Source organism: Camelus bactrianus, chromosome 13, assembly GCF_048773025.1.
Source record: "Camelus bactrianus isolate YW-2024 breed Bactrian camel chromosome 13, ASM4877302v1, whole genome shotgun sequence".
Lineage (NCBI taxonomy): Eukaryota > Metazoa > Chordata > Mammalia > Artiodactyla > Camelidae > Camelus > Camelus bactrianus.
In genome coordinates this window covers 41751657-41776673 of record NC_133551.1, presented here as the reverse complement: position 1 = coordinate 41776673, position 25017 = coordinate 41751657, and the positions used below count along the sequence as shown (strand labels likewise).

Here is a 25017-nt window from a genome sequence, read left to right as displayed (position 1 = left end):
ATAAAATAAAATAAATAACATAAAATAACATAAAACAACATAAAATAACATAAAATAAAATAAAATAAAATAAAATACAGGTTTAAAAAACGGATCCCTACCCACACAGTAGAATAGTATGCAGCCACTAAAAAGGGACAAGGAAATTCTTATTATATTAATAGGTAATAATCTTTAATAATCTATTGCTCAGTTAAAAAATCAAAGTACAAAACAATTTTTTCAGTATGTTTATACCTATAATAAAAAGGAGGTAGGAAATTCATGTTATTTTCTTGTACTGGAATAATATATTTCTAGAAGGCTACAGAGGAACATGTAACACTGGTTGCTTCCAACAAGAGGTACTAGTTGGCTAGGAGATAGATGTGGCAGGGAGATTTTCTGCCATAAACTCCATCAGACCTTTTAAATATTGAACCACATGAATATGTTGACTACTCAAAAAAATTTTTTAATTAAAAATAAAACCCTAAAAGAATTCTCAGAGACTTCCCCTGAGTGAGGCTTTAGCTGATATTATATAAAGGGAGAAGAATGAGTTCTCTGACATGAACCACTTGCTTTCTATCAAAACTCCACGGCAGTACCAAACTGTCATGTTGGACTTATTTTGTGAGGTGAGTCTAGAAGACCAAATTGTATCAAATATGATGGCTGGATGCCTTCCTTTTATAAGATGACTTCTGTCATAAAGACATGTATAGAACTATCTAAAAGTATATGTCTCCTTGTTGGAAGAGTGGGCTTTATGAAATGAAAATGTAAACAAGTCATTTCCCTAATAAAACCCTTCTACCAAAGCATTCACAAAATTAACTATTTACTAAACAGCTACCATAAAGCAGCACTATAGTGGACTAAAGATACAGAAGCCTCCACTCTCATGGAGTCTACACACTTAGCAAAAAACCAAAAAAATCCAGAATTCAGTATTTTACTATTATTTAATAGGGAAACAAAGTTTTCTTGGTACTGTTTTCTTTTCTTGGCCAGAAAAATTAATCACTAAACCTAAATACCAGATTTCTTAACCTAGGGATTCTTAACCAGGATGGTATGCCAAATCCTATGCCTGGGGTTGAAAATCATTACTGCACTGAGAAATTTTACTATGAGAAATTTACTACTGTTACCCATGAGAAGAGAGTACACAAAGGAAAAAAATAAGAATTACTGTACTCTAATAGGTATAAATTTCAATGATTTAATATTGACTATTTCTTTTTAAAAGCTCAGGTAAACAAAACCGAGAAAATATTTTCTGCAAGTCTGATTTATCAGTATGTTTCACTTTAATATCATGAGTACTATAACAAAGCAGATCATTAACTTTTTCATAAATACCTTAGCAAACACTTTCATAGTGTATCCCAAGTACTGTACTCTAGGATCAATAGCTGCATATGTAGCTAGCATTCTTGTGTTATGCTGAGCCTGAAAAATAATTACATATTTGAAAGCATTTCAAATTTATTAAAATTAAACTTACAGATCAGATAAAAAGATATAATAAACTCCAAATAGAATATACATATACATGTAAAACTTAAAATACCAGTAAATGAGTCAAAATATAATCTTCAATCTGAAGAAAAAGTTATGATTATTGATAAAATATTTTATCCCTGTACTGCTCACAGTTGCAAGTTTTAAACAAAAAGGTATAGTCATTGATCTGTAAACTTTTAAAATGACAAGTGTAAACATATCTGGATCCTTACAGAAAGTGAAACTTACCAATGTATTATATAAACTGATATCGCCTTCTAAACCACTTCGTCTGTGTTCAAATTTTACTATAGGCACTTTGGCAGTAGTTATAGGCAAAATGTTTCTTAAACCTGATTAAAAAAAATTCACTAGTTTAAATAATTTTCATAAAACTAAAAAATATTTTCTGTTGTTTTAAAGCTGTAATTAGAAGTTCATACCTGGATGTCTCTTAAGAATTTTCGCCAAATTTTCAATTATTTCCTTACAATTTAATTTCTAAAAAACAAGAAAAATAAATAATAAATTAAAGTTTGTCTGACTCAATTCGGCCTTGTTGCAAATTCTATTTTAATCTAGACATTTAAAACTAGCATTTAAAATCTCCGGCCAGAGTGGGGAAGGTATAGCTCAGTGGTAGAGTGCATGCCTAGCATGCATAAGGTCCAGGGTTCAATTCCCAGTACCTTCATTAAAATAAACAAATAAATACACAAACAAATAAACCTGATTACCTCCCTCCACCAAAGTTTAAAAAATAAAAAATAAAATCTCCAGCCAGAAGGTTTATATAACCTTGCTAGTCAAAGAAGGTGGTCCATAGACCTGCAGTATCAGCAACACCTGGAAACTTGAGAGAAATGCAGAAATCTCAGCCCCAGTTCTAGTCTGCTAAATCATAATCAGCCTGTTAACAAGATCCCCAGGTAATTCACATCCACATTAAAGTTTGAGAAGCACAAAAGAGAATAATATTTTCAATACATGAATGAACAACTATAGAGTGGGTTTGGTGAGGGCAAACAGTATAGTGATTAAGAACATAGGCTCTGAATTTAGACAAACCTGGATTTAAATCTTAAACTAAGGACTGAATAGCTGTGTGCCTTTGACTAGATCCTTAATCCCTCTGAGCCTCATAATACTTTTCTATAAAATCAATTTAATCATAAATTCCTATCCTATAAAGTAGTTGGAAAGATTACATGAGACACTTATGTAAAGCATTCAGCAGCATACTTTGTACAAAGTAAGCACTTTAAGTTTGTGAGCTATTTATTATTATTATGTTGATGAGGAAAAGAAAAAGAATCCTATTACCAGCACCTACTTCTTCAAAAAAACCTCTTAGCTCTGCAAATTTAAATGTATTGGTTATTTAAAAGCTAGACAGCAGAGTTGATATGGTAACAATAACCATAATCTAAGAAATAGAAAATAATGGCATAAATTAACTGGATTAAGATGAAAGGTATATACATCAATGCCCACATTTACTACTAAAATAACTTTTGCATATCCCCAACATGCTCTTTTCAGCTACAAAAGAGCAGTGGCCATTGCAGCTTAAACTGGGGATTTCAAAGGAATAATTTATTACTAATAAATTAATAAAATAATAATAAATATAATAAAATAAAAGAGGTTTATTTTTCTCTTTATTATGCAAGGATAGAATTTATGCTAAATTAAAGTTTCAATTATGGTTCATCTGGAAATAGTTTATTCTTTTTCATTGTTTTGACTTTCTAATATGAATTTTATATAGTACACAAACCCTTAGTGATTAGAAGTATGATTATTAAATTTTACATAGAAGATATCTAAAACCATAGCTTTCTTCCTGGGTAAAAACTGTTTCCTATTTCCTCAATCCCTAACCTTCAGAATAGAAAGTGGAAGACTCTTGAAGTAGATGGTACGGAGTAGAAGTCAGTTAAAGAGAACTAAAAAATTTACAACTTTCCAGTTTCTTCACAGAACAAGATGTTAATTAACACCAGAAGCAGTTTCTTAGGCCAGAAATAAAGATCTACCAGGTGTTACTGCCATCTTTACTTTGTTTCTAATGATTTAAAAAACACCTTTTGGAAAAACTATTTCAGAAACACATAGGTACATTCTTCTGAATTCTTGTATAATACAACAGAGGCTATACTGACACCACTACAGATGCCAGAAGCTTGGCCTCACCCCAATCTTGCAAGCAGTCCCTGATTCTGAAACATAAATACCAACAACTATGTTGGTAAAGAAATGAGCAACTACAGGGGTACCCTCCTTTTCTAGTTGCTGCTAGGAAGGCCTGAGACACTTCTTCCCTGTCCATTCAGTCCTTTTCTTTACGGAAGCTTGGACACTCTCACTCCCACTGTTGAGGCCTGGTATACAAAGAAGGAAAACAAGTATCCTCTCTCACTGCTGAGACTGCTCTGGGGGAAGGTTTGCTCCTGGCATCTCACGGTGGAACTCAGAAAGATTTTAATTTCAGAAAGTAGTGGTTAGGTTCTAAAGTACAATTAGTACTATATTTCAACTACATTATGGGTTAAATAAATTACAGAGAAGCAGTGAGATACAATTGAAAGAGCATGAACTCTGGAGTCAGACAGACCTGGGTACGAATCCCGGCTCCAACATTTACTAGCTGTGTGAAGTCAGTTTATCTCTCAAAGCCTCAGTTTCCTCATCTGAAAAATGGGGGAAATTATCTACCTCGAAGGTGGTTGTAAGAGTGAAATGAGATAATGTATGTAAAAGTGTATACTGGGGACTCAAATGTTAGTTCCCCTCCCCACCCACAATGAGTTTCTAAAAGCTATCCTAGAACACATCATTTATAACATTGCTTCTATAGAAAAAAAATGTGTTTTGAGTTCCCCCAAATTATAATTAACTTGTAGAACACAACCCTTTTATATATTAAATGTCCACCTTTATTTTCTATCTTTAGTGATACAAAGACATCACCTAATGGAAGGGATATGAAAAGACAGAGTAAGTAAGATCAATGTTTACTACCAAACTGAAGCAACAGCTTCTCGTCAGTTCTAATCAAAAAATTCCAACTCTGTGGTATATTAACTGCTCCAAAAATTCATTAAAAAGCACTTGTAACTCTCAGGGACATAGTTTTTGAATTTAAAAATTACTAAGCAGTAAATTTACTTACTTAAATATTTTAATGTCCTCTAAATGATAATGGTAATGCTTTTACATTTCATACACTGCTATTGCTAATATATTTATATGAAGGATGACATAATAAATTTTTATCAATTCTACATACAAAATTAAAAACAAATTCATCATTGGAATAAAATAACTTCCACATCCCTTTCCAAACACTAACTCTTACCTCTGCATTTTCATGGCCCTCCAAGGTCATGCAAATATCCAGATCACTATCACGAAATCCAAATCCATTCTTAGAAGAGCCAAATAAGCACAATCTTGCCTTTTCTAAGCAAGGAAAACAGAAGTCAAAAGTTTTATAATTAACAGGAAAGGGGAGTCTTCCATCAACTACTAATGGCTTACCACAGGATGATCTTATCCAATTCCATGACTTAAATTACTTACCATTGGCAGATATACTGAGAACTTTCCACTCACCTAAAGTCCAGATCTTCTGCCCAAGTTCCCATACCCAAGTATCTAACAGCATTTTCCATTTTTTCCATAGACATCATAAATGCAACAAGTGAAAACTATCAACTCCACCTCAAACCTACTATTATTCCTATAATCCCCATTTCTCAGCAAATACCATCAGCTACTCAGTTGCCCAAGTCAGAAATATACATGTGGTTCTTAACATCTCTCTCTCAACTTCCATATCCAAAGAATCACCAAGTCCTTTAGTTTCCTCCAACTTAACTATCTTATAGGCTCATCTACTTTTATTCATTACCAACATCAATACCAATACTTAAGATCAATATTTAGAGACATACTTCTCAGAAATAAACTAGTTTTTTCAGGGCACAATTCAAGTAGTTTCACAAATATTACCTTAGCACACAGAATTAATTCTCCTCTAAAAGTGAGAAATTAGTTCATTTGATATAAATTATGATAGTGCTATTCCTTCATGCTTATTAGTGTCACTCAACAACAGGTACTACTTCAAACAAGGTGTGGCTTAGTAAGATTGGATTAGTCTTCCTATTAATTCTTGCAGACTACACATTTAGACAAACTCTGTATTTTCAAAACTTAAACTTCTGATTTAGTTCTGATGACCTACTTGAAATCAGTGACAACTGGGAGACATAAAAGAAGCTACATTTATCAGTAAATAAAAATGTGCATGGGTTTAATATAAAAGGAACTTAGATTTGGTCAACATCTTATATATTAGCAAATATAATTTAAAATGAAAAGATAAAAGATCATCTTTTAAAATAAATAACTTTTTATCCTTTTCTAAAACATTTGGCCACGAAACTCTTAATTCTTCACCCCCATGCCCAAAACCTGCTCCTTTCTGCTATTTTTGCCATCTCAGTTAAATAACACCACCCAATTAGTGACGGGAAAATCTAGAAACCATCTTTGACTCCTTTTTCTCACATCTAACATGTAATGCATCAGCAAATCCTGTTGACTCTACATTCAAAATGTATCCTATCTGACCACTTCATATCTACTCTTCCAAATCACTATTATGTCTCATCTGAACTCATGCAACAGACTCTTAAATAAATGTTCTGCTTGCTTCTATTCTTACTCTATTCTCTTAGATCATGTCATTTTTGTGTTAAAACCCTTCAGAAGCTTCTCATCAGATATTCAAAATAAAGTTCAAAGTCCTTCTATCAATATCTATTAAGACTCTAATGATCCAAACTCTAGGTTACTCCTCTGACCTCATCTTCCTATTAGTCTACCTTGTACACTCTACTCTAGCCACATTAACTTCCTGGATGGCCTTCAAACATGTCAAACATAATTCAGTCATAGGGTATTTGTATTTGCTATTCCTTCCCTCTAGAATGTTCTCTCCTTGGATATTCATAATAACTTACTCCATATTATTCATGGCTCTGCTCAAATATCACCTTATCAGAGAGAACTACCATAACACCTCACCAATATCCTTTTAACTCCTGTACTTTAACAGTATTTATTATTTCCTGATATTACGTTACTCACTCGTTAGCTGACTGTCACCCCTCTTAATACAAGTTTCACGAGAGCAGGTTTCACCTCTCTTCTTAGCACTGTATCCCCAGTTTCTAGAATAGTACTTAACACATAACATTCCATAAACATTTTTAAAATAAATGAATGGAGGGGAGGGTATAGCTCAAGTGATAGAGTGCATGCTTAGCATGCATGAGGTCCTGGGTTCAATCCCCAGTACCTCCTCTAAGAATGAATAAATAAGTAAACCTAATTACCTCCCTCCACATCAACCAATCAATCAATCAGTCTCAGACCAGGTGACTATAATAACAAAAGAAACCAATTTTCATCATATGACATACCATCATATTCTTTTTGAATAAACTTTTCCAAGCCAATTAAAATCTGTTCCCTGTTGTGCTGTTCAGAGAAAGGTGGTGATAATTCATCTAAGTTAAAAAAAAAAAAGGAAAAATAAAAGTAAGCAAAATAGAATCTGAAAATATCTTCAATTTTTTACTCTAAAAACTTTACTTTTCTTCATTATTTGTTGACTTCTTTGACGTTAAAATCACAAACGTTACTGGGGAAGGAAGGAGCAAAGAGAGAGCAGAAAAATAATGTTATAGATCTATGTACACTTCACATGATCATCTTCCCTATGAAATAGCTACAAAATATATTCACTTCTACAAATTATTTAATATTGCTTTCTTCAGACAATCCACTCTCTCCCATGTACATACTTGTTCTTTCCCTCTTTTTAAGACTACTCTCATACTGTTATGCTAGGTACCTAACTCATTCAAACCTAACAGTTCCCCCAAATGCCTGGTCAAGATTCATATCTTCCCTGTAAGCTGCTTTGCCCAAACACAGCATTTAATGACCTTTCCTTAAATGAATTTCCTTAGTTCTCCAAATCACCTGCCAATTTAGTTTATAATGTTCTTTCAGTTTTCTAGGTATTTCATTTATAGTCATATTATTTTTCCAAATAAGACCATACATTCCTTAAGAATAGTCTTATTCTCCCCTATCACCTCCTCCAAACTCGTCCCTAGGAGTCAATATGCTAATAGGAACAAAGAAGTAATTTACTGTAATGAATTAAATTAATACTCAGCTTTTGAAAAACAAATGTAGCATCAGTGGTTGCAAGGTGGATAGCTGAAATACAGGACTTTCTTTTTTTAAGAGTGGAGAAACTATTCTGCATGATACTCTAATTGTAATATGATACGACACACCTGTCAAAACCCAGGGAACTCTGTAGTACTAACAGTCAACTTTATAGTACATAAATTAAAAAAAAAAATCTAGGAGGTCAGGGAATCTCAGGATGGAATGCAGACTGTAAGAAAAGAATCTAACTGCATTATAAATGTATAAGAAAACTTCATTCAAGGGAGTGGGGGAAAAGGTGCTAATCTAAGTAAGTTTGAAAAGGAGTGGCGTCTGTAAGACTAAGGGTTAAAGGAACGACATATACGCACGATGCTCTAATTGATAAAGTTGTTTCCTACAGGGGTACAGGATAACAGTTCTGATCATTCTACACAAGTATACTGAAATGGAACAATTAAATAAAGGGCTGGCACACGGTGGGAGCCAGGTTTCTCACTGCTAGAGTAGAAAATTTACATTAAGCAGAAAGAAGAGGTTAGAAAGAGCCATGTGGCAACTAATGTATTACAGTTGGAAACATCAGTACAGAATCATGTTTAGTTTAATATAGATAAGATGGTCACAAATGGAAATATTTATAGATATGTGTATATACAAGAGTTAACATATATACATAAACTTTTTCCTCAGAGAGGACCCAGACACACCATCACCCAGTAATAACAATCACCCTAGCACCCAGATCTTGGTTTCTAATACTGTTCTCCAATAAAAGGAACCAGGGCTCTTTGGAGAAATGTCTAACTCTAGGACTGGGGCAGAAATTTATAAGATGAGCCTGGAGCATCTTGCAGTGCCAGAAAGTAAGAAAGTGCTAAAATACAAATGAACAACTAACAACACTAACAAAAAGAAACCCAAAAAGACCCCTCACATTGATAGGAGTATATCAAAGGGTCATCGGAACCAAACGAAAAGAGCTCCCAATATCTAAAACTGGAACAATTTAAGCAACAAAAAATAGTACTGAATTATAATTCAAAGTATAAAATATCTATGAGTCCATACTGAGATAAATAAATGACTCAATAAAAACAAATATAGTAAATTATATTTTAATAAAGTTGCTAAGAAAAAAATGTGCCATAGTTCAGCTATTCAGCTACTAGGTATTTTACCCAAGAGAAGTTTAAGCATATGTCCATACCCAGACCCACACATGTATGTGCACAATAGATTTATTTGTAATAACCAAAATTTAGGTACTCATCTAATTTTCATCAACAGGTGAATGGTAAACTAAATGTGGTACAGCCACACAATGGAACACAACTCAGCAATAGAAAGAAATGAACCACTGATACACACCACAACATAGAAGAACCTCAAAATAATTATGCTAAGTGAAAGAAGCCAGATTCCCCCCACCCCCCCAAAAAAAAGCATACATTCCATGTGATTCTATTTATATAGAACTCTAGAAAAATGCAAACTATCTACAATGACAAAAAGCAGGTAAGTGGCTGCTTGGCAGGAGGTGGAATTAGGAAAGGGTAGAAGGGAGGGATTACAATAGAACTAAATGTTATGACAGAAATTTTATCTTACCTAGGAGACAGCAAGTAATTTTTTTAAATTGAAGTGCAGTTAATTTATAATGTTGTGTTAGTTTTTGGTGTACAACAAAGTGATTCAGATATATCTATCTATATATATAGATATATATACACAAATACATTCTTTATCATAGTCTTTTCCATTATAGTTTATTACAAGATATTGAATACAGTTCCCTGTGCTATATAGAAGAACCTTGTTTATCAGTTTTATGTATAGTAGTTTGTGTCTGCTAATCCCAAACTCCTAATTTGTCCCTCCCCCTACCCTGCCCTTTGGTAATCACAAATTTGTTTCCTATGTCTGTGAGTCTGTTTCCTTTCTGTAAGTAAGTTCATCTGTATTATACTTTAGTTTCCACGTATAAGTGATATCATAAGATAATTGTCTTTGCCTGACTTACTTCAATTAGTGTGGCAATCTCTAGGCCCATCCTTTTGCTGCAAATGGCATTATTTCATTCAGCAAGCAATTTAACAATGTTTACTGAGTGAAGGTTTATTCCAAGTACACCATAAATGTTTGTTGAATCAAAGTATGTAAGGCTTTATCCAAAATCTTTACAGCCTTATCTCCCTCTACTGGCTTTCTTACATCTACCAAATCTAAGGCAATTATTCTTCCAAATTATACACTTTATGCTTTTATGTATAATCTCCTACATCTGAAAATGCAGTTCAAGATCTATCTCAAATACCACATCATTAATTCCAATTCCTCTGATCTATCCAAGTTAAAATTATGTTTGAACTGCATTTTGTTTACCACTACAACAGCATGTAACACGCTCTGCTTCCAATTATGGTAAGTTTCGTACATGTCTTATACAACCATTTAGAGCAGCACTATGCAAAATCATTGCAACAGTTGAAATGTTCTCTACCCAGACAGTCCAGTGAAATAGTCACTAGCCACATGTAGCTACTCAGTACTTGAGGTGTGACTAGTGTAACTGATGAACTTAATTTTTTATTTTAGTTTAGTTTAGTTAATTTAAATTGAGTTAATTTAAATTTAGCACATAAAGCTAGTGGCTACCATATTAACTAGCACAAACCCAAAGTCTAAGCTCCTTAAAAGCAATACTAGGGACTCTATATTCTCCCTGGAATTTATCACAGTGCCCTGCACACAGAGGGCATTTAATAAATATCTGTGGTTGGGTTGCTAAACTATTCAAAAAACTCTACCAAAACAAATTGTATGCAAACTGTTCTCTAATAAGAAAATAAATACTCAAAATCTAAGAAAGAATCTAGTCTCAGTAAGTAGTTCTAGTAAAAAAAGACTTACCAAAACATCTTTTACATACTAAATCAAGTATTTCTCGAAATCGATTTGTCATTGGTGGTAGAGGTTTTAGATCAATTTTCCTGAAATCCTCTGGGCAATCATTTTTTGAATGGCCATCCTTTTTGCAGATGCTGCATACTATTGTTGGCGGCTATAAAAAAGTTTTTAAAAATCTAATAATTGAATAACTATTGAGGGACTTCATCATCACTTATAAAGCAGTATAAAAAGAATCTCTTATGTTAACTCAGTCTGATAACCTGGATTTCAAGAGGTTTTAAAAAAAAAAGGCATGTTAATGAAATTCAGTATTAAACATAAAAAACATTTTGAGCCAACCACTTTCTTCCCCACTAAAATGATATTACCAAGGATTAGATTTACCTGAAAACGGAATATAAAGGAAATATCAAAAGATGCAGAGAGTATAGGTTAATTCAAACAGTTTGATCAGCTCCCAAAATGAAATGCATGCATCACATTTTAATCTTTAACAAAATAGATTATAAAGAAATTTCATGTGGCACCTTTCATTACACTCCAAACATTTCCTATCTGCAGAGTCAATTATAGAACCCTCACTTGGCTAGTTGGTTCAATTTATTACATTAGTATGGTATTCAAAAAACGAAACTGTAGGGCTGAACTCTAAAAATAAATCAGCTTCATACAAGAAATAATTCTTATGCAACAGCCACAAATTTAACTTTCAAACCCATTCCCACTTCATACAAGGAACAACTTATATGCAAAAGCCACAAACTTAAACTTTCAAACCCTGTAACACCATTTTAAATGTATTTCAATGGACTACCAGACAGGTAGCCAAAACAGTAAAAATTCAGTCCAACTAGTTGAAAAAAACAAATATGTTTAAGGAAGAGCACTACTATTTTCTTTATTGTAAGATGCCTAGGAAGTTAGCTTCCTTCTCCAGGGTTAGCCTAGACATTTACCTAGCCATGAACTCTGATGCGAAATACACACAGAAACCCTCTACTTGTGGGAATGCTATGCTGTGGGCTAATAAACAGTACCACGGAAATTTCTATCAACTTTTCAAAGCTTGAGAAAAAGGACATATTTATCAGAAAATTCTAGGAAAGTGTTACAGATAACTAGAGAGAGAACTAATATTGGAGAAATCGTTACCATAAGATAAGGTTCCAAGAAAAAAGTATAAAGTATAAGAAATGTAAACTGTAGTTAAATTATTAAGAGGCTTTTCTAAAAATTTGCCATTTATTTTATCTTTTTAATAGTCCATATGCCCCAAATACTATAAGCTAAACAAAATGAGACAGAAGTATCCTTACAAAGGATGGAGAAACACAGTTTAGTAATTAGGTTAAAGAATTTAAAGCTTGTCAATTAATAATTATTAATAAAACAATAAAACTGGATGACTTTCTGAGTTTATTTTTGTATTCTACTTAATTTACACATGACCTATATAACAATTTTTTTTATTCTGGGTGCTGATACTATTTCAATTATGTATACTGCACTTGAAGCAATTTGACTTAGCTAAAACTTTCTTTTAACAACAAAGTAGTTATTTTGTGTTAACAAAGTAGCTTATTTTTTTATTTGTTGGGATATTTTATTTTTTATAATTTATCAAGTTAAAGTTCAGATGATCCCACTTTAAAAATAAAAGTTAAGAGTCCTATAATTCATAAGGTGGATGCCAAAATCCAAAAAGAAGCTCAGAGGCAGAGACAGAATCTAAATTCTTCATTTTTTTGGTTCCTGATCTTAGCTTTAATTCAACTACCTTAAGTTTATACTCCAGTCCCTGGCCCCTACTAAAAAAATTTTTTGATAGAATACTACTAGAGTTTCAAACACTGTATTCTCCTTTGTAGAAGTAAAAAAATCATATGTATAAAAAATAAGAAAAATTAAAATGAATGCTGCCTTTGCCAAACTCACTTTCATAAGATACCTGATAAATCCTTTCATATATGAGAAAGTAAAGCAAACCAACTAGTAATGGAGTGCTGAAAACTTTCAGAATTTCATATATATATTCTTAAAAGATAAGTATAGGCAAAAATGCAAAAATATACACCAAAATACCATTTCAAAACAATAGTTTACCATCACAGAAGCTATTTTTACATTTCTGAATCTAAAAACTATAGAAATAGTCATACAACAAACACAAAATCTTACAGATTACTTACAAACTGTATCCTACCTTGCCAGAAGTTAAAATAAACTTATCAAACACATAATATAATTCCTGGGTAGGGTGGTTATCATCATTAAGGTCAGAAGCATCTTCTGTAGCTTTGCAGTTGCAAGAGGTAGCAGATGTGTCAGTGCACACAATCTGATGTGAACTTTCTGTTTCTAAATTTGACCTGCAGCCTGTACCAGCAGATTCATCTGGTTCAGGGGATTTATAATCAATGCAATTACACCGGCTTAGCTCCTTCTTTAAACAAGTTTCTGAAGGTGCTAAAACATCCTGCTTCTTAATTGATTTTGGCTCTAATTCACTGCCTTCACTGGTAGAAAGAGATGATGATTCCTGTCCATTTTCAGCCAAATCTAGTTCATTTATCAACAAACTGTCATCTTCAGTAATACATCTCTGCGATGTACATTTCATTTCATCATATTTATCAGGTTGACCTCTTTCTGCATTTATTTTTTCTGTGCTTCCCCCAAGTAGAATGCAACAATTCGATGCCACATTGTCAGACTTCACTGGTTTCTTACTGTTTATTTTCCCCTTCTCTTTTTTCATGGAATCCATTGTAGATTTATTTCCACCCTTCCTCTGAGGACAGGCAAAATATCGATAAGCTGCCCTGAATCTCTCCACAACATATTCATAAACAAGCTGACTGTTTAAACTCCGTGCAACATTCCTCTTGACTGAAAATGGATCTAGGAGAAAAAAAAAAAAAAAGGTCAGTAGCTAAGTATCTACAAACAAACTACATTTCCAAACCTACACAAACAGGAAGATTGTCAGCAGAGTACCTTTTCCCAAAGTTTTTCTAACTTAAGGTCCCAATGAGAATTCCTGCCAACTGAGTAAAGGAAATAAAATAGCAAAATCTTTTCCCTTGTTTCTGTCGTAAAATAAAAAACTAAAAGGAAAAGAGAAACAATAAAATAAGGTAATTAATGAGAGAATAGCTGAAGAGGCCAATTCAATAATTACAAACTTACAATGATGAAATTGCTAGAAAAAGCTATGCCAATATGCTTCCCTACACTGTCTCTGAATGAATTTTTTCAAGCTCCAGGACCCATTACTAATTTTCATCTCTTGTTATAGCATTCTTTAGTTACATACTCCTTGCAATTTAAACAAATAAAATATAACCTAACACTCTCAAAGCTTCAAGTTATCTGATTTTAAGATTTAACTTTAGTAACATCAGAAAATTGAAGAGACAAAGAAGGAGAAATAATAGAAAGAAAAGTAGAAGAAATCTAACGAAGTAAAAATTAAACCAAAATTTAAATTTTTATTCAGTCTAAAATGGCTGTGCTGAAAAGGCTTACATCAACTGAATTTTCATTATTAAGAACATAGAACAGGAAGGAAGATATAGCTCAAGTGCTAGAGCACATGCCTAGCATGCACAAGGTCCTGGGCTCAATCCCCAGTACCTCCTTTAAAAAGAAGTAAATAAATAAACCTAAGTATATCCACCTCAAAATAAATTTTAAAAAATATTTTTTTAAAAAAGAACATAAAACAGACTTCTGAAAATGTTTTATGGGTTTTGGATTTTATAAGCCTTAAATATAAATATGCCCCAGAATAAAAGAATGGTGCCACCCAAAAGACAATACACATTTTCCCCACTACTGAAGATCATTAAGTAAAAGGATTAACAGGCCAGGCTTCAGATTGTTAAAACTGAAGCAACTGTTACTTTTTACTGTTCTCTAAAGCCACAGACTTTTAAAAGATTTACTTAGCTTCTCTCCCCTTTCTAAAAGAAAAAGAGAAATTATAATGGCATTTAGTGACACACTTTGTAAGACAGTACAAGATGTGAGTATGAGTTTGAGTGCATGAAAATATATGTGGGTCCAACTTAGCAGAGAAGGCCAGCAGAGGACTGAGGGTATATAAGAATGTGTAGTCGAAACAAACTGAAATTATGGATGGAAATTCAATTTCCCATCTATAAAAAGTGAGCAAAATGTTGCGGAATTTAAATTTTGTATTAAGAATTTAGAAGCCATACTATTAATTTCTGTATCTCTAAAGATCTTAATGTTCTCAGGATTTGATGTGAAGCCTTGTTTGTCAACATTAATCATTCTTTTTTTCCTTTAGCTTAGCCACATTTAGCACATGAGTTACTTCACAAGACAACAAAGAACTGTATTTTAAAATTATACTTTTAACATAATTTTATGACACAAATCTATTCAAAAATATCTTATAGTATTCAACAGCTATTCTATTTTTCGATATTTTTGAAATTTTTTGTAATTAAAATAAAAATAAAAGCATGTAAATAAGCTAATAACCCTAGTCATTATAATATTTACAGATTGGAAACCTTTAAATAATCATTAATCCTACAGAACTATCATGGACTCAATAAAGAATTAATCCAAAATATGTAATGACAACCTAGTGGCATATGTAGTTCTAAAAAGCCAAGGGATAAAATCTGTAACACTACATTAGAAACAGATGATGAGTAGTACACAAAAAAATTATCTCCAAAAGAAGTAAATCATCTCACCTTCAATGGCTATTCGCCGTTTAGGCCAGTTTTTGTTTTCTCTTGTTAAAATATCTTGTATTCGTACACATATGACATATTCCTCCAAAGCAAAATCCAGTGTGTAAAATTTTAGCAGCTCTAACCATAACTGCCCCAGGGACACCTGCTTTTGTGTTTCCAATGTTAAAGGAGACTGGAAAAGAAAAAATTCTTTTCATTCAAGCTTCACAAAACTATAGAGTCATTTAATTTTCAATTTAAAAAGACCTTAGAGATCACCTTTTCAAAAACTGAGGTGAGGCATAAAGGAGTAAGCTGCCAGAAAGCAATTTGTGGCACAGCTGGCAACAGAGCGTCCCAGTTTATTGACTCCTAAAATTTTGTGTTCTTTCCACTAACCCAGTGATTCTCAACCTTGGGTGCACATTAGAATCACATTGGGAGCACTAAAATCCACTAATACGTGAGTCTGATACCACTCCCATTTATACTCTTCCCAAGATTGTGATTTAATGGACTAGGCACTAGGATTTTTAAAGCTTCCTAAGTAATTCTCATGTGCACTCAAGGTTGCTAACCACTGTGTAACAATTGCCCCAGCTCCTCATCGCAGCAATTACTTTTAAAATCTATGTAAATGCCCTGGCCTTTCAAAAGCTAATTCTTTCATTTGGTAAACATTTTAGAACCTACTATGTCCCTGGCATGGTGCTGGAGATATCAGAAAATAGTAGGAGCTCACACAAACATACGTCCGCCATGTAGCATTCACTCCTCTAAGTGCTGCACATGTAACTATTAATTCTAAGAGCTCTATGATACTATAGAGCAAAGATCTGACTCAGGTCCACCTGGCTACTGGGTCCATGTTGCTTATCATTATACCATACTATCACTTAAATAAGGTGAGGTCCTACTTCATACACTATTAGAAGAGAAAGAGACCATTTAATAATTGCAGTAAAGGCTACATGCTAAAACAGGCCTCTAAAATCAGAAGTCTTAACAGAAAAGGTAATACCTGAATTCTAAATGAATTAGCTAGATAAAGACTGGCTAAAAGTGACCACTAAGGCATATAAAGGAATAAAACAGTCATTCACTCATTGAATTCTACAACTACTCACTGAGTGCCTACTATGTGCCAGGCACTTGGGATATATCTGTGAAGAAAAAACAAAGATCCCTGCCTTAGTGGAGCTTACATTCTAGGGAAGGAAGACAATAAACAACAAACTTAATAAGCAAATTACACAGTAAGTTAGAAGAAGAATAGTACTATGAAAATAAAAACTTGAGTAGGTTGAGTAAAGAAGATGGGATATGGGATATTCAGTGTTAAGTAGTGGTCATGTTAGGACTTGTTGAGAAGCTACGATTTAAAGGAAAAGTTTCCTAGGAATAAGATACAGAACAAATACACTAAAGTAGGAGTGTAAACAGCTTCAAAAAGAAAACCAGTAAGTCAATATGAGGCCTTGAGGGTGGGCCATAACCCAATCCAACAGCTGTCCTTGTAAGAGATTAGGACACAAAAGAAGAGACCAGGGATGCATACACATAAAGGAAGAGCCAAAGAAGGCAGCCACTTGCCAGCCAAGGAGAGAGGCCTGAGAGGAAATCAACCCTAATCTTAAGATTTTCAGCCTCTGGAACTGTGAGAAAATTAATTTCAGTTAAGGGAATGGAAGGAGAAAGGAAAGGAAAAAAGGAAAAGGAAAAGGAAGAAAGAAAATTAGTGTTGTAGAGAGAGGATAAGAAAAAAGGAAAACAAAGAGCTAACCAGTAAGAACTCCTTGGCTTTTATTCTAAATCAAATGAGGAGCAACTGAAGCATTTCAAGGAGGGGAGGGAGAAGGGTGTGAACTGACTTAAGTTTTAGAAGAAACATTCTGATTGTTGTGTTGAGAATAGACCATAAGGGACAAGGAGAGGTATAGGGAAACTTATGAGACTGTAATAGTAACCAAGGTCAGAGATGATGATTGCTAGGATCAGGATGGTAACAGTGGAGGTAGTCAAATTCTGAATATATTTTGAAATAGAGAGGACAGGAATTCCTGACAGACTTGGTACGGAGTATGAAAGAGAGTAGTAAAGGATGACTACAAGCGGTTTTGTTGTTATTTTGGGGGGTTTTTTTTGGGGGGGGGGAGGCTGGTAAATTAGGTTTGTTTGTCTGTCTGTCTGTCTATCTATCTATCTATTTTAATGGTGCTACTGAGGATTGAACCTAGGATCTCATGCATTACCACTGAACTGTACCCTCCCCCCAGGATGACACCAAGGGTTTGACTGAGCAATGGAAAGGATGAAGTGTCATAAACTGAGATGGGAAAACTGCATGTGGAGCAAGGGGAAGATCAGGAGTTCAGTTTTAGACACACTAAGATATCTATTAGACATCTAAAGTAAAGACATTAAATAGGCAGTTGAAGATACAATTACAGAATTCAGGAGAGAGGTTTGGCTGAAGATTTAAATTTGGGAGTCATCATCATATAGATGGTACTTAAAATCCATGAGATTAGATGAGATCATCAAGGAAATATAGATACAGAAAAAGGTGAGGAAGGGAATCAAGGACTGAGCCCTTAGAGTCCTCTAACATTAAAGAGGCTGGAGAGGAAAGGAAAAACCAGCAAAGGAAGCTGAGAAGGAATAATCAAGCATGGCTGTGGTATCCTGAAAGGCAAGTTAAGAATTTTTTTAGAGAAGGAAATAGTCAGTTGGCAAATGCTGCTGATAAATCAATAAAGAGAAAAACTGAGAAATGACCACTGGATTTAGCAATGTGGAGGATATTGACACTGATGATACAAGTTTTGGTAGATTAATGCAGGTCAAAGCCTGAGGCAGACTGAGTTAAGAGGAAACACAGAAATTGAAAATAGTGTATACAGACAATTCTTCCAAGAAGTATGACTGCAAAGAGGAGCAAAGAAATAGCTGGGAGGGGAAGTGGTATTGATATTTTTCTTTAAAAGAGGAGAAATAAAAGCATATATGATTCAGTAGAGAATGAAAAATCAGTAACTTATGAGGGAAAGAGAAAAATTGCTAGAAGGATGTTCTGGAATAGACAAGAAGGGATGGGAGTGAATACAAAAGTTAAGAAAATTACTTCAGATAGCAACATGGAAAGTTCTTTTACAATCAGACAGCAAAACAGAGTATGTGAGTGCAGATAGTGGTAGATGGTAATGGAAGAGTATAAAATTTCTCCTTTGATTGCTTCAGTTTTCTCAGTGAAATAATAAGCAAGATCATTAGCTGAGAGTATTGATGATTTGAGGAGAGGGTAGAGGTAGTCTAGGAAAGTGGGAGAACTGAACATGTGTTCAGGGAACTACATATAATTCAGTCTAGCCAGAGCAATGATTTCAGTAATGTTCACATTTTTGTAATAATATGTCTGTCTACTTCAGAAGACTACATGCTTCTGGAGGGTTCAATCCATGAGTATTCATCTTGGGTTCTCTAGCACTCAAGATAATGCCTGGCACATAGCAGGTCCTTAATAAATGAATGTCAAATGATTAAATAAGCAAGCCACCCCCTAAAGGAGCACAGGTTTTTATTTCTCCACCAATCTGGCAACATAATTCCCATATGATGAAGTTTTGGTCATAGCCCAACACCTGAAGGAAATTTTTCTCGTCTAAATGAAAAAGATACAAAGGATATTATCTTGACACGATTCAAACAACACAAGTCTTCCAAAATGAGGTATAAATTTCTTAGGAATCTTGGAACTGAAAAACTAAACCAGATCAACCCCTCACTTTACAGATGAGGAAAATGAGGCCAAGAGGCTTACTCAAGGTCAGTCAATCAATCTACTATTAAAATAGCTTCAATAGAAGGCATCACAAATTCTACAGATAGAAAAGCCAAAAACAAAACAAAACAAAAAAAAGCTTACTTTGCCATGTTTTTCCTTCATGGCATTACTTTGGTTGTCTGTTTCTGTCTTCTTGGTATCATCTTTTGGTTGGTCTGCCTTAGCTTTGTTTTCCTCAGCAATTGAGTTTTTCTCAGTTGCACTACTTGAATTATATTCCCACTTCACAAACTTCTCTTCTACTATGCCCTTCAGCTGAAAGTCATCCATTCTTTTTGGGTCAAAGCCTTCAATCTATATAAAAAGGCATTCCAAATTGGTAGTGGAAAAATTATTAAAAAAAAAAAAAAGATGGACAAACAGATAACAAACCAGAATTCCAGCTTTTAAGTGTCTGAACAGAGTATTCTGCAGAACAAACTATATATATACATGCACATACATGTCACAAACTCACACTTACCCAACTTCCAAGTAAGCAAGGAAGAAGAGGGGGTTTTCTTTGTTGTAGGAAAAACATCACCATTAAAGCAAAACAGTAAGAAGGAATTCCGCCATCAGTTTGGGAGTCAATATAGCACAACTGCAAAAAAGTACCACCTTTTAGCTTTCTTTAATATTCTTTTTTTCCCTCACAATAAAAGCTTGTTTTTTCCTGCCATAATTGCTGTAAAAAGTTCAAACAATAAATATTAAATATAAGGAATGCCTTGAAATCACATTACCCTGAAATAACTATTTATATACTGGTAACCATCTTTCCATTCATTTCTTTACTGCATATATAAGACACATACGTATTTTAGTTAAGTGGAACCATATCATGCATAGTGCTTTTACTGTGGACATCTTTTTAAAGTATTATTTCTTACCGTGCCTCTAATTCTACATCAATGGTAACAATTTTCTATGTACTCTTCCATGCCTTTTTCTATACTCAAATAACCATATAAAATATACATACATTCCTCTTTTCTATATAAATATAGGGAGGATCTTAAGTTTTTTTGTCATTGTTTTGCTGAAAATGTATATTACAGACATCTTTCTGTTTATTACTCTTCTCCCTTAACAATGCACCTCTAAGTCAATTAGTATGCACCTAACATATTCGTTTAAATGGTTAAATTATAGTTTATGATCTGGATGGTTACTCAATAGTTCCCCCAACCCAAGGACTTTCACATTTTGTTCCCAGCTTTTGTCACTTTAAACAGTGTTGTAATATTTATCTTTACACATTTTCCTAAGTACTAATGCTCATTTCTATGAGCTGTATTCCCAGGAATGTGTTTGCTGGATTAAAAAATGTGATATTGGGGGAGAGAATATAGCTCAAGTCGCAGGTCACATGCTTAGCATGCACAAGGTCTGGGTTCAATCCCCAGTATTTATCAAACAAACAAATCTAATTACTGCTCCCGGCCAAAAAAAGTGATATACTTAAATTCTAATAAAAACATTATGAGATTATTTTCCAAAATCAGTACAAAAATTTCTCTTTTCACCAGTAACACAAGTGTATTCTCATGCTTTCCAACACTAGGTGTTATCAGTTTTTTTTAAAAATTGTCAATAGGATAAGTGAGATGTAATATCTAATAGTTACTTCAGTTTGCATTTCCTGGATGCTAAGAAGTTATACAAATTTTTGTGTTTATTAACCATTTGGATTTGCTCTTTTTTGAACAATTAAATCTTTTGCTAGTTTTTTCTATTTTCATCATTACATACCAATTTGTATGAGTTCTTTTTACATTACAGGTAATAACCCTTTGTATCTGACATATGCAGTGAAAAATGTTAGTTTTCCTAATCTATTTTTCTTTTGGTATTATTTATGGTACTATTTATCATATAAAATATATTAATACTTATATAGTTAAATATGCTTATAGCTTCTAAGTTTCCTATTATGGTAAAAGGTTTCCCCAACCCAAAGGTTACATTTGTATACTCTTAAACTTTCTTCTAAAATTTTTAATTTTCATTTAAGCAGAATTTATTTTGTATGTAGTACGCCAAAGGTCCAAAATTATTTTCTTCGAAAAGATAAAGTGTGACATCACCATTTATTAAATAAACCATTGTTTTATCACTGAAATGAAATATTTTATTTTCATCATACATTAAAATCTTATTTACACCAGATCTAATTCTGGGCTTTCTATTTTGTTCCACAGATCTACTTGTCTATTCCTATGCCAATGGTATACACTTGATTAAAGCAGTTTTATAGTGGTAAAGTACATCCCCCTTCACTAGTCTTCTCTTTCTGAATTATTCTGGCTATTCTCAAACTTTATTCTTTCATACTAACTTTAAGATTACTTAATAATTTTTTAAAAAATTATTGGTAATTCTAATTGAAATTAGTGTACATTTGAAAGATTAATTTAAGGAGATTTCACATTTTAGGGATACTGTCTCCCTACCCAAGAACTTGGTATTTTTGTATTTTCCAAAAATTTAGGAACTATCATCAATTACTCACTTTCCCTCAACTCCCATATCCAGTACTTCTGCAAGTTCAGCTTCCAAAACTTATCATAAATTTGTCTACTTTGCTTCATACCCACTCTAATCCAGTACAGATCATTATCCTTTCTAGATGATCTACTACAGCAGCCTGCTCACTAGGCTCCCTATTTCTACTCTTTATCCCAGAAAAACCTTTTCCAAGTATAAATCACATCAAGTCATACACACCTTTTAAAATTCATCCTATGCTTTCCCACCCCAATTAAAATACAAATTCCTTACCACTGGGATTGTCTGTCTAACCTCACCTCCTATAACTTTCACTTCTACTTCATTCCAGTCAGTCTTGCTTCCTTTCTGCTCCTCATGAGCTCATTCTCACCTTAGAGGTTTTGTACCAGCTATCCCTTGGATGCTATTCCCTCAGGCATTCAAGTGTCTGGTTATGCTGGTCTGATCTGAGTTTAAATATCACTTCCTTAAAGAAACATTCCCTGACCATCAGGCGTAATGTCACTCTCTTATCACATTATCTCATTTTTATGGCACTAAATGCTACCAGATACTGTATTATTTAGTACATTTCTTTACTGTCTGATTCTTCCACAAGTATGTAAACTTCACAACAACAGGACTCAGCATGTCCTGCTAGATGTTTCCAGCAGCTAAGAACATAGCATACAAGAAGCATTTAACAAATGTCTGCTGAATGAATGAAATTGTCTAGATTTTGTTTTCACCTTTCAATAATATAATTTTCTTCCTGTACCTTTCTTCCATTAAATTTATTCCTTAGTTATTTTATAATTTGTGTCACTACCATGAAGGTAATAGTTTTCCCTGTTTCTATTGTATAAGGTTATGTTTATGCCAGAGAAAAGCTACTGGTTTTTGTATGGTTATTCTGCATCTTATAAATTCTCTTATTAATCCGAGTAGTTTTTAACTAGGGTTTTCTAGGTACATAATCAAATAATTAGAAAAGAGAAAATTTTACTGTTTTTCCAAAATTTACATTCATTTTTCCATTTTCTTTTCATGTTGCATTTTTTTTATTGAAGTACAGTCAATTACAATGTGTTAATTTCTGGTGTACAGCACAATGTCCCAGTCGTGCATATGCAAACATATAATCGTTTTCATATATATTTTTTTCATTAAAGGTTATTACAAGATATTGAACATAGTTCCCTGTGCTATACAGAAGAAACTTAAAAATTATTTTTATATATAGTGGCTAACATCTGTAAATCTTAAACTCCCAAATGAATCCCTTTCCACCCCCTTTCCCCGGTAACCATAAGATTGTTTACTAACGTCTGTGAGTCTGCTTCTGTTTTGTAGATGAGTTCATAACGTCTTTCTTCTTTTTTTAAGATTCCACATATGAGTGGTATCATATGGTATTTAGTATGGTACGGTATTTTTCTTTCTTTTTCTGGCTTACTTCACTTAGAATGATGATCTCTAGGTCCATCTATGTTGCATTTTTTAAAACTCCAAAACAATGTATGATATCATTGATGAACACCTCTGTAATACCCCAAATTTTAACACAAAGCTTGAGCAATTCATTTTTTTGATGTTTGTTACTGTTTTGTTTTTGTTTTTTTGTAAATAATCTTTATCATTAAATTGCATTTCTAGTTTAAATATTTTTTTTTTAGGAAGAGCATGCCTTGTCAGTATCTATGTTTTTTTCTGCTTTAAATTGTTAATATATATTACTCAGCCATAAAAAAGAATGAAATAATGCCATGTGCAGCAACATGGATGGACCTCAAGGTTATTATATGAAGTAAGCCAAAGACAAATATCATATGATATCACTTATATGTGGAATCTTAAAAAAAAAAATACAAATTTTATTTACAAACCAGAAACAGACTCATGGACACAGAAAACAAACTATGGTTACCAAAGGAGAAAGGGAAAGGGAGGGACAAATTAGGATTTGGGGATTAACAGATACACATGACTATATATAAAACAGATAAACAATGGAAGTATATTCAATTTTTTGGAATAAACTATAATGGAAAGAATCTAAAAACATATATATATATATACATGTATATGTATAACTGAATTGCTTTGCTATACACCTAAAACTAATACTGTAAAGCAACTACACTTCAATAAAAATAAAATTTTTTAAATTGTTAACATAATAAATTATGTTAACAGATTTCCTGATATTAAACTATTCTTGCATTCCTGAAATAAATTCTGCATGGTCATTTTGATACTCTGATATATTCCACTTGTTTATATTTTATTTAGACTTTTGCATCTACTCAAGGAAGATTAGTCTATAATTGGATTTTTATTATTATTTTATTCTTGGATGATAACGATTTAGCATACTCACTAAAGTTTTAATGGCTTAGTAAAGTTAAGAATATAATTAAAAATAAGAAAGGATAAAAAAACCCACTTATAAAAAGTCTGAAATATCTCACTGGAATAAATTCTCATTTATCGATGGTATTAAGACATAGGGTAGGCTAGCTAATGAATAAGTCAGATTAACCAGAAACTTCTTTGCAACCATAACGAACTCCTCATGTAAGCAGTTAACAATATCAGACATTTCAGAGTAATAATGTTAAGGTAGTTTAAGAGAGAGCTCTTAAAACACAGAGATCTCATAGCCAAGATATGGAAATAATCTAAATGTCTACAGACAGACAAATGGATAATGAAAATACAGTGTATACATACAATGAAATACTACTCAGCCTTAAAAAGAAAATTCTGCCATTTGCAACAACACAGATAGACCTAGAGGACATTATACTGAGTGAAATAAGCCAGGCACACAGAGGTAAGTGCTATATGATCTCACTTATATGTGGAATCTAAAGTAGTCAAAGTCATAGAAGCAGAGAGGAGAATGGTGGTAACCAGAGGCTAGGGGAGAGGGAAATGGGGAGATGTTGGTCAATGGGTATAAAATTTCAGTTATACAAGATGAATAAGTTCTAGTGATCTAATCTACAGCATGGTGACTACAGGTAAGAATATTGTACTATGTAGCTGAAATTTGCTAAGAGAATAAATCTCAAGTGTTCTCACCACACACACAAAGAAGTAACTATGTGAGGTAATAGATATGTCAAGTAGCTTGACTGGTGATTATTTCACAATGTATATGCATATCAAATCATCAAGTTATATTACCTTAAATACATACAATAAAAAATAAAAGTAAAATAAACCCAGGAATCTCTTTCAGATGTCACATCCTGCTAAAATTAATTTATATGTTAACCACAAAAAGTGGCTCTGAGTTAGAAAACTTGACTATATGGA

General features: G+C 33.1%; 1 protein-coding gene across 10 annotated transcripts in view; it reads right to left on the bottom strand.

Moving 5' to 3' along the window:
* TUT4 (terminal uridylyl transferase 4) overlaps positions 1 to 25017 on the bottom strand; it is a 134709-nt gene that overhangs the window by 33892 nt on the left and 75800 nt on the right. For all 10 annotated transcript variants that reach the window (XM_074376487.1, XM_074376492.1, XM_074376483.1 and 7 more), the window contains 10 exons: positions 19685 to 19804; positions 19303 to 19515; positions 15396 to 15570; positions 12866 to 13563; positions 10663 to 10813; positions 6987 to 7073; positions 4853 to 4956; positions 1935 to 1992; positions 1741 to 1844; positions 1348 to 1437 (listed from right to left, as the gene is read on the bottom strand). In XM_074376487.1, coding sequence (XP_074232588.1) covers positions 1348 to 1437; positions 1741 to 1844; positions 1935 to 1992; positions 4853 to 4956; positions 6987 to 7073; positions 10663 to 10813; positions 12866 to 13563; positions 15396 to 15570; positions 19303 to 19515; positions 19685 to 19804 — 1800 coding nt within the window. The remainder of the gene's footprint in view (positions 1 to 1347; positions 1438 to 1740; positions 1845 to 1934; positions 1993 to 4852; positions 4957 to 6986; positions 7074 to 10662; positions 10814 to 12865; positions 13564 to 15395; positions 15571 to 19302; positions 19516 to 19684; positions 19805 to 25017) is intronic.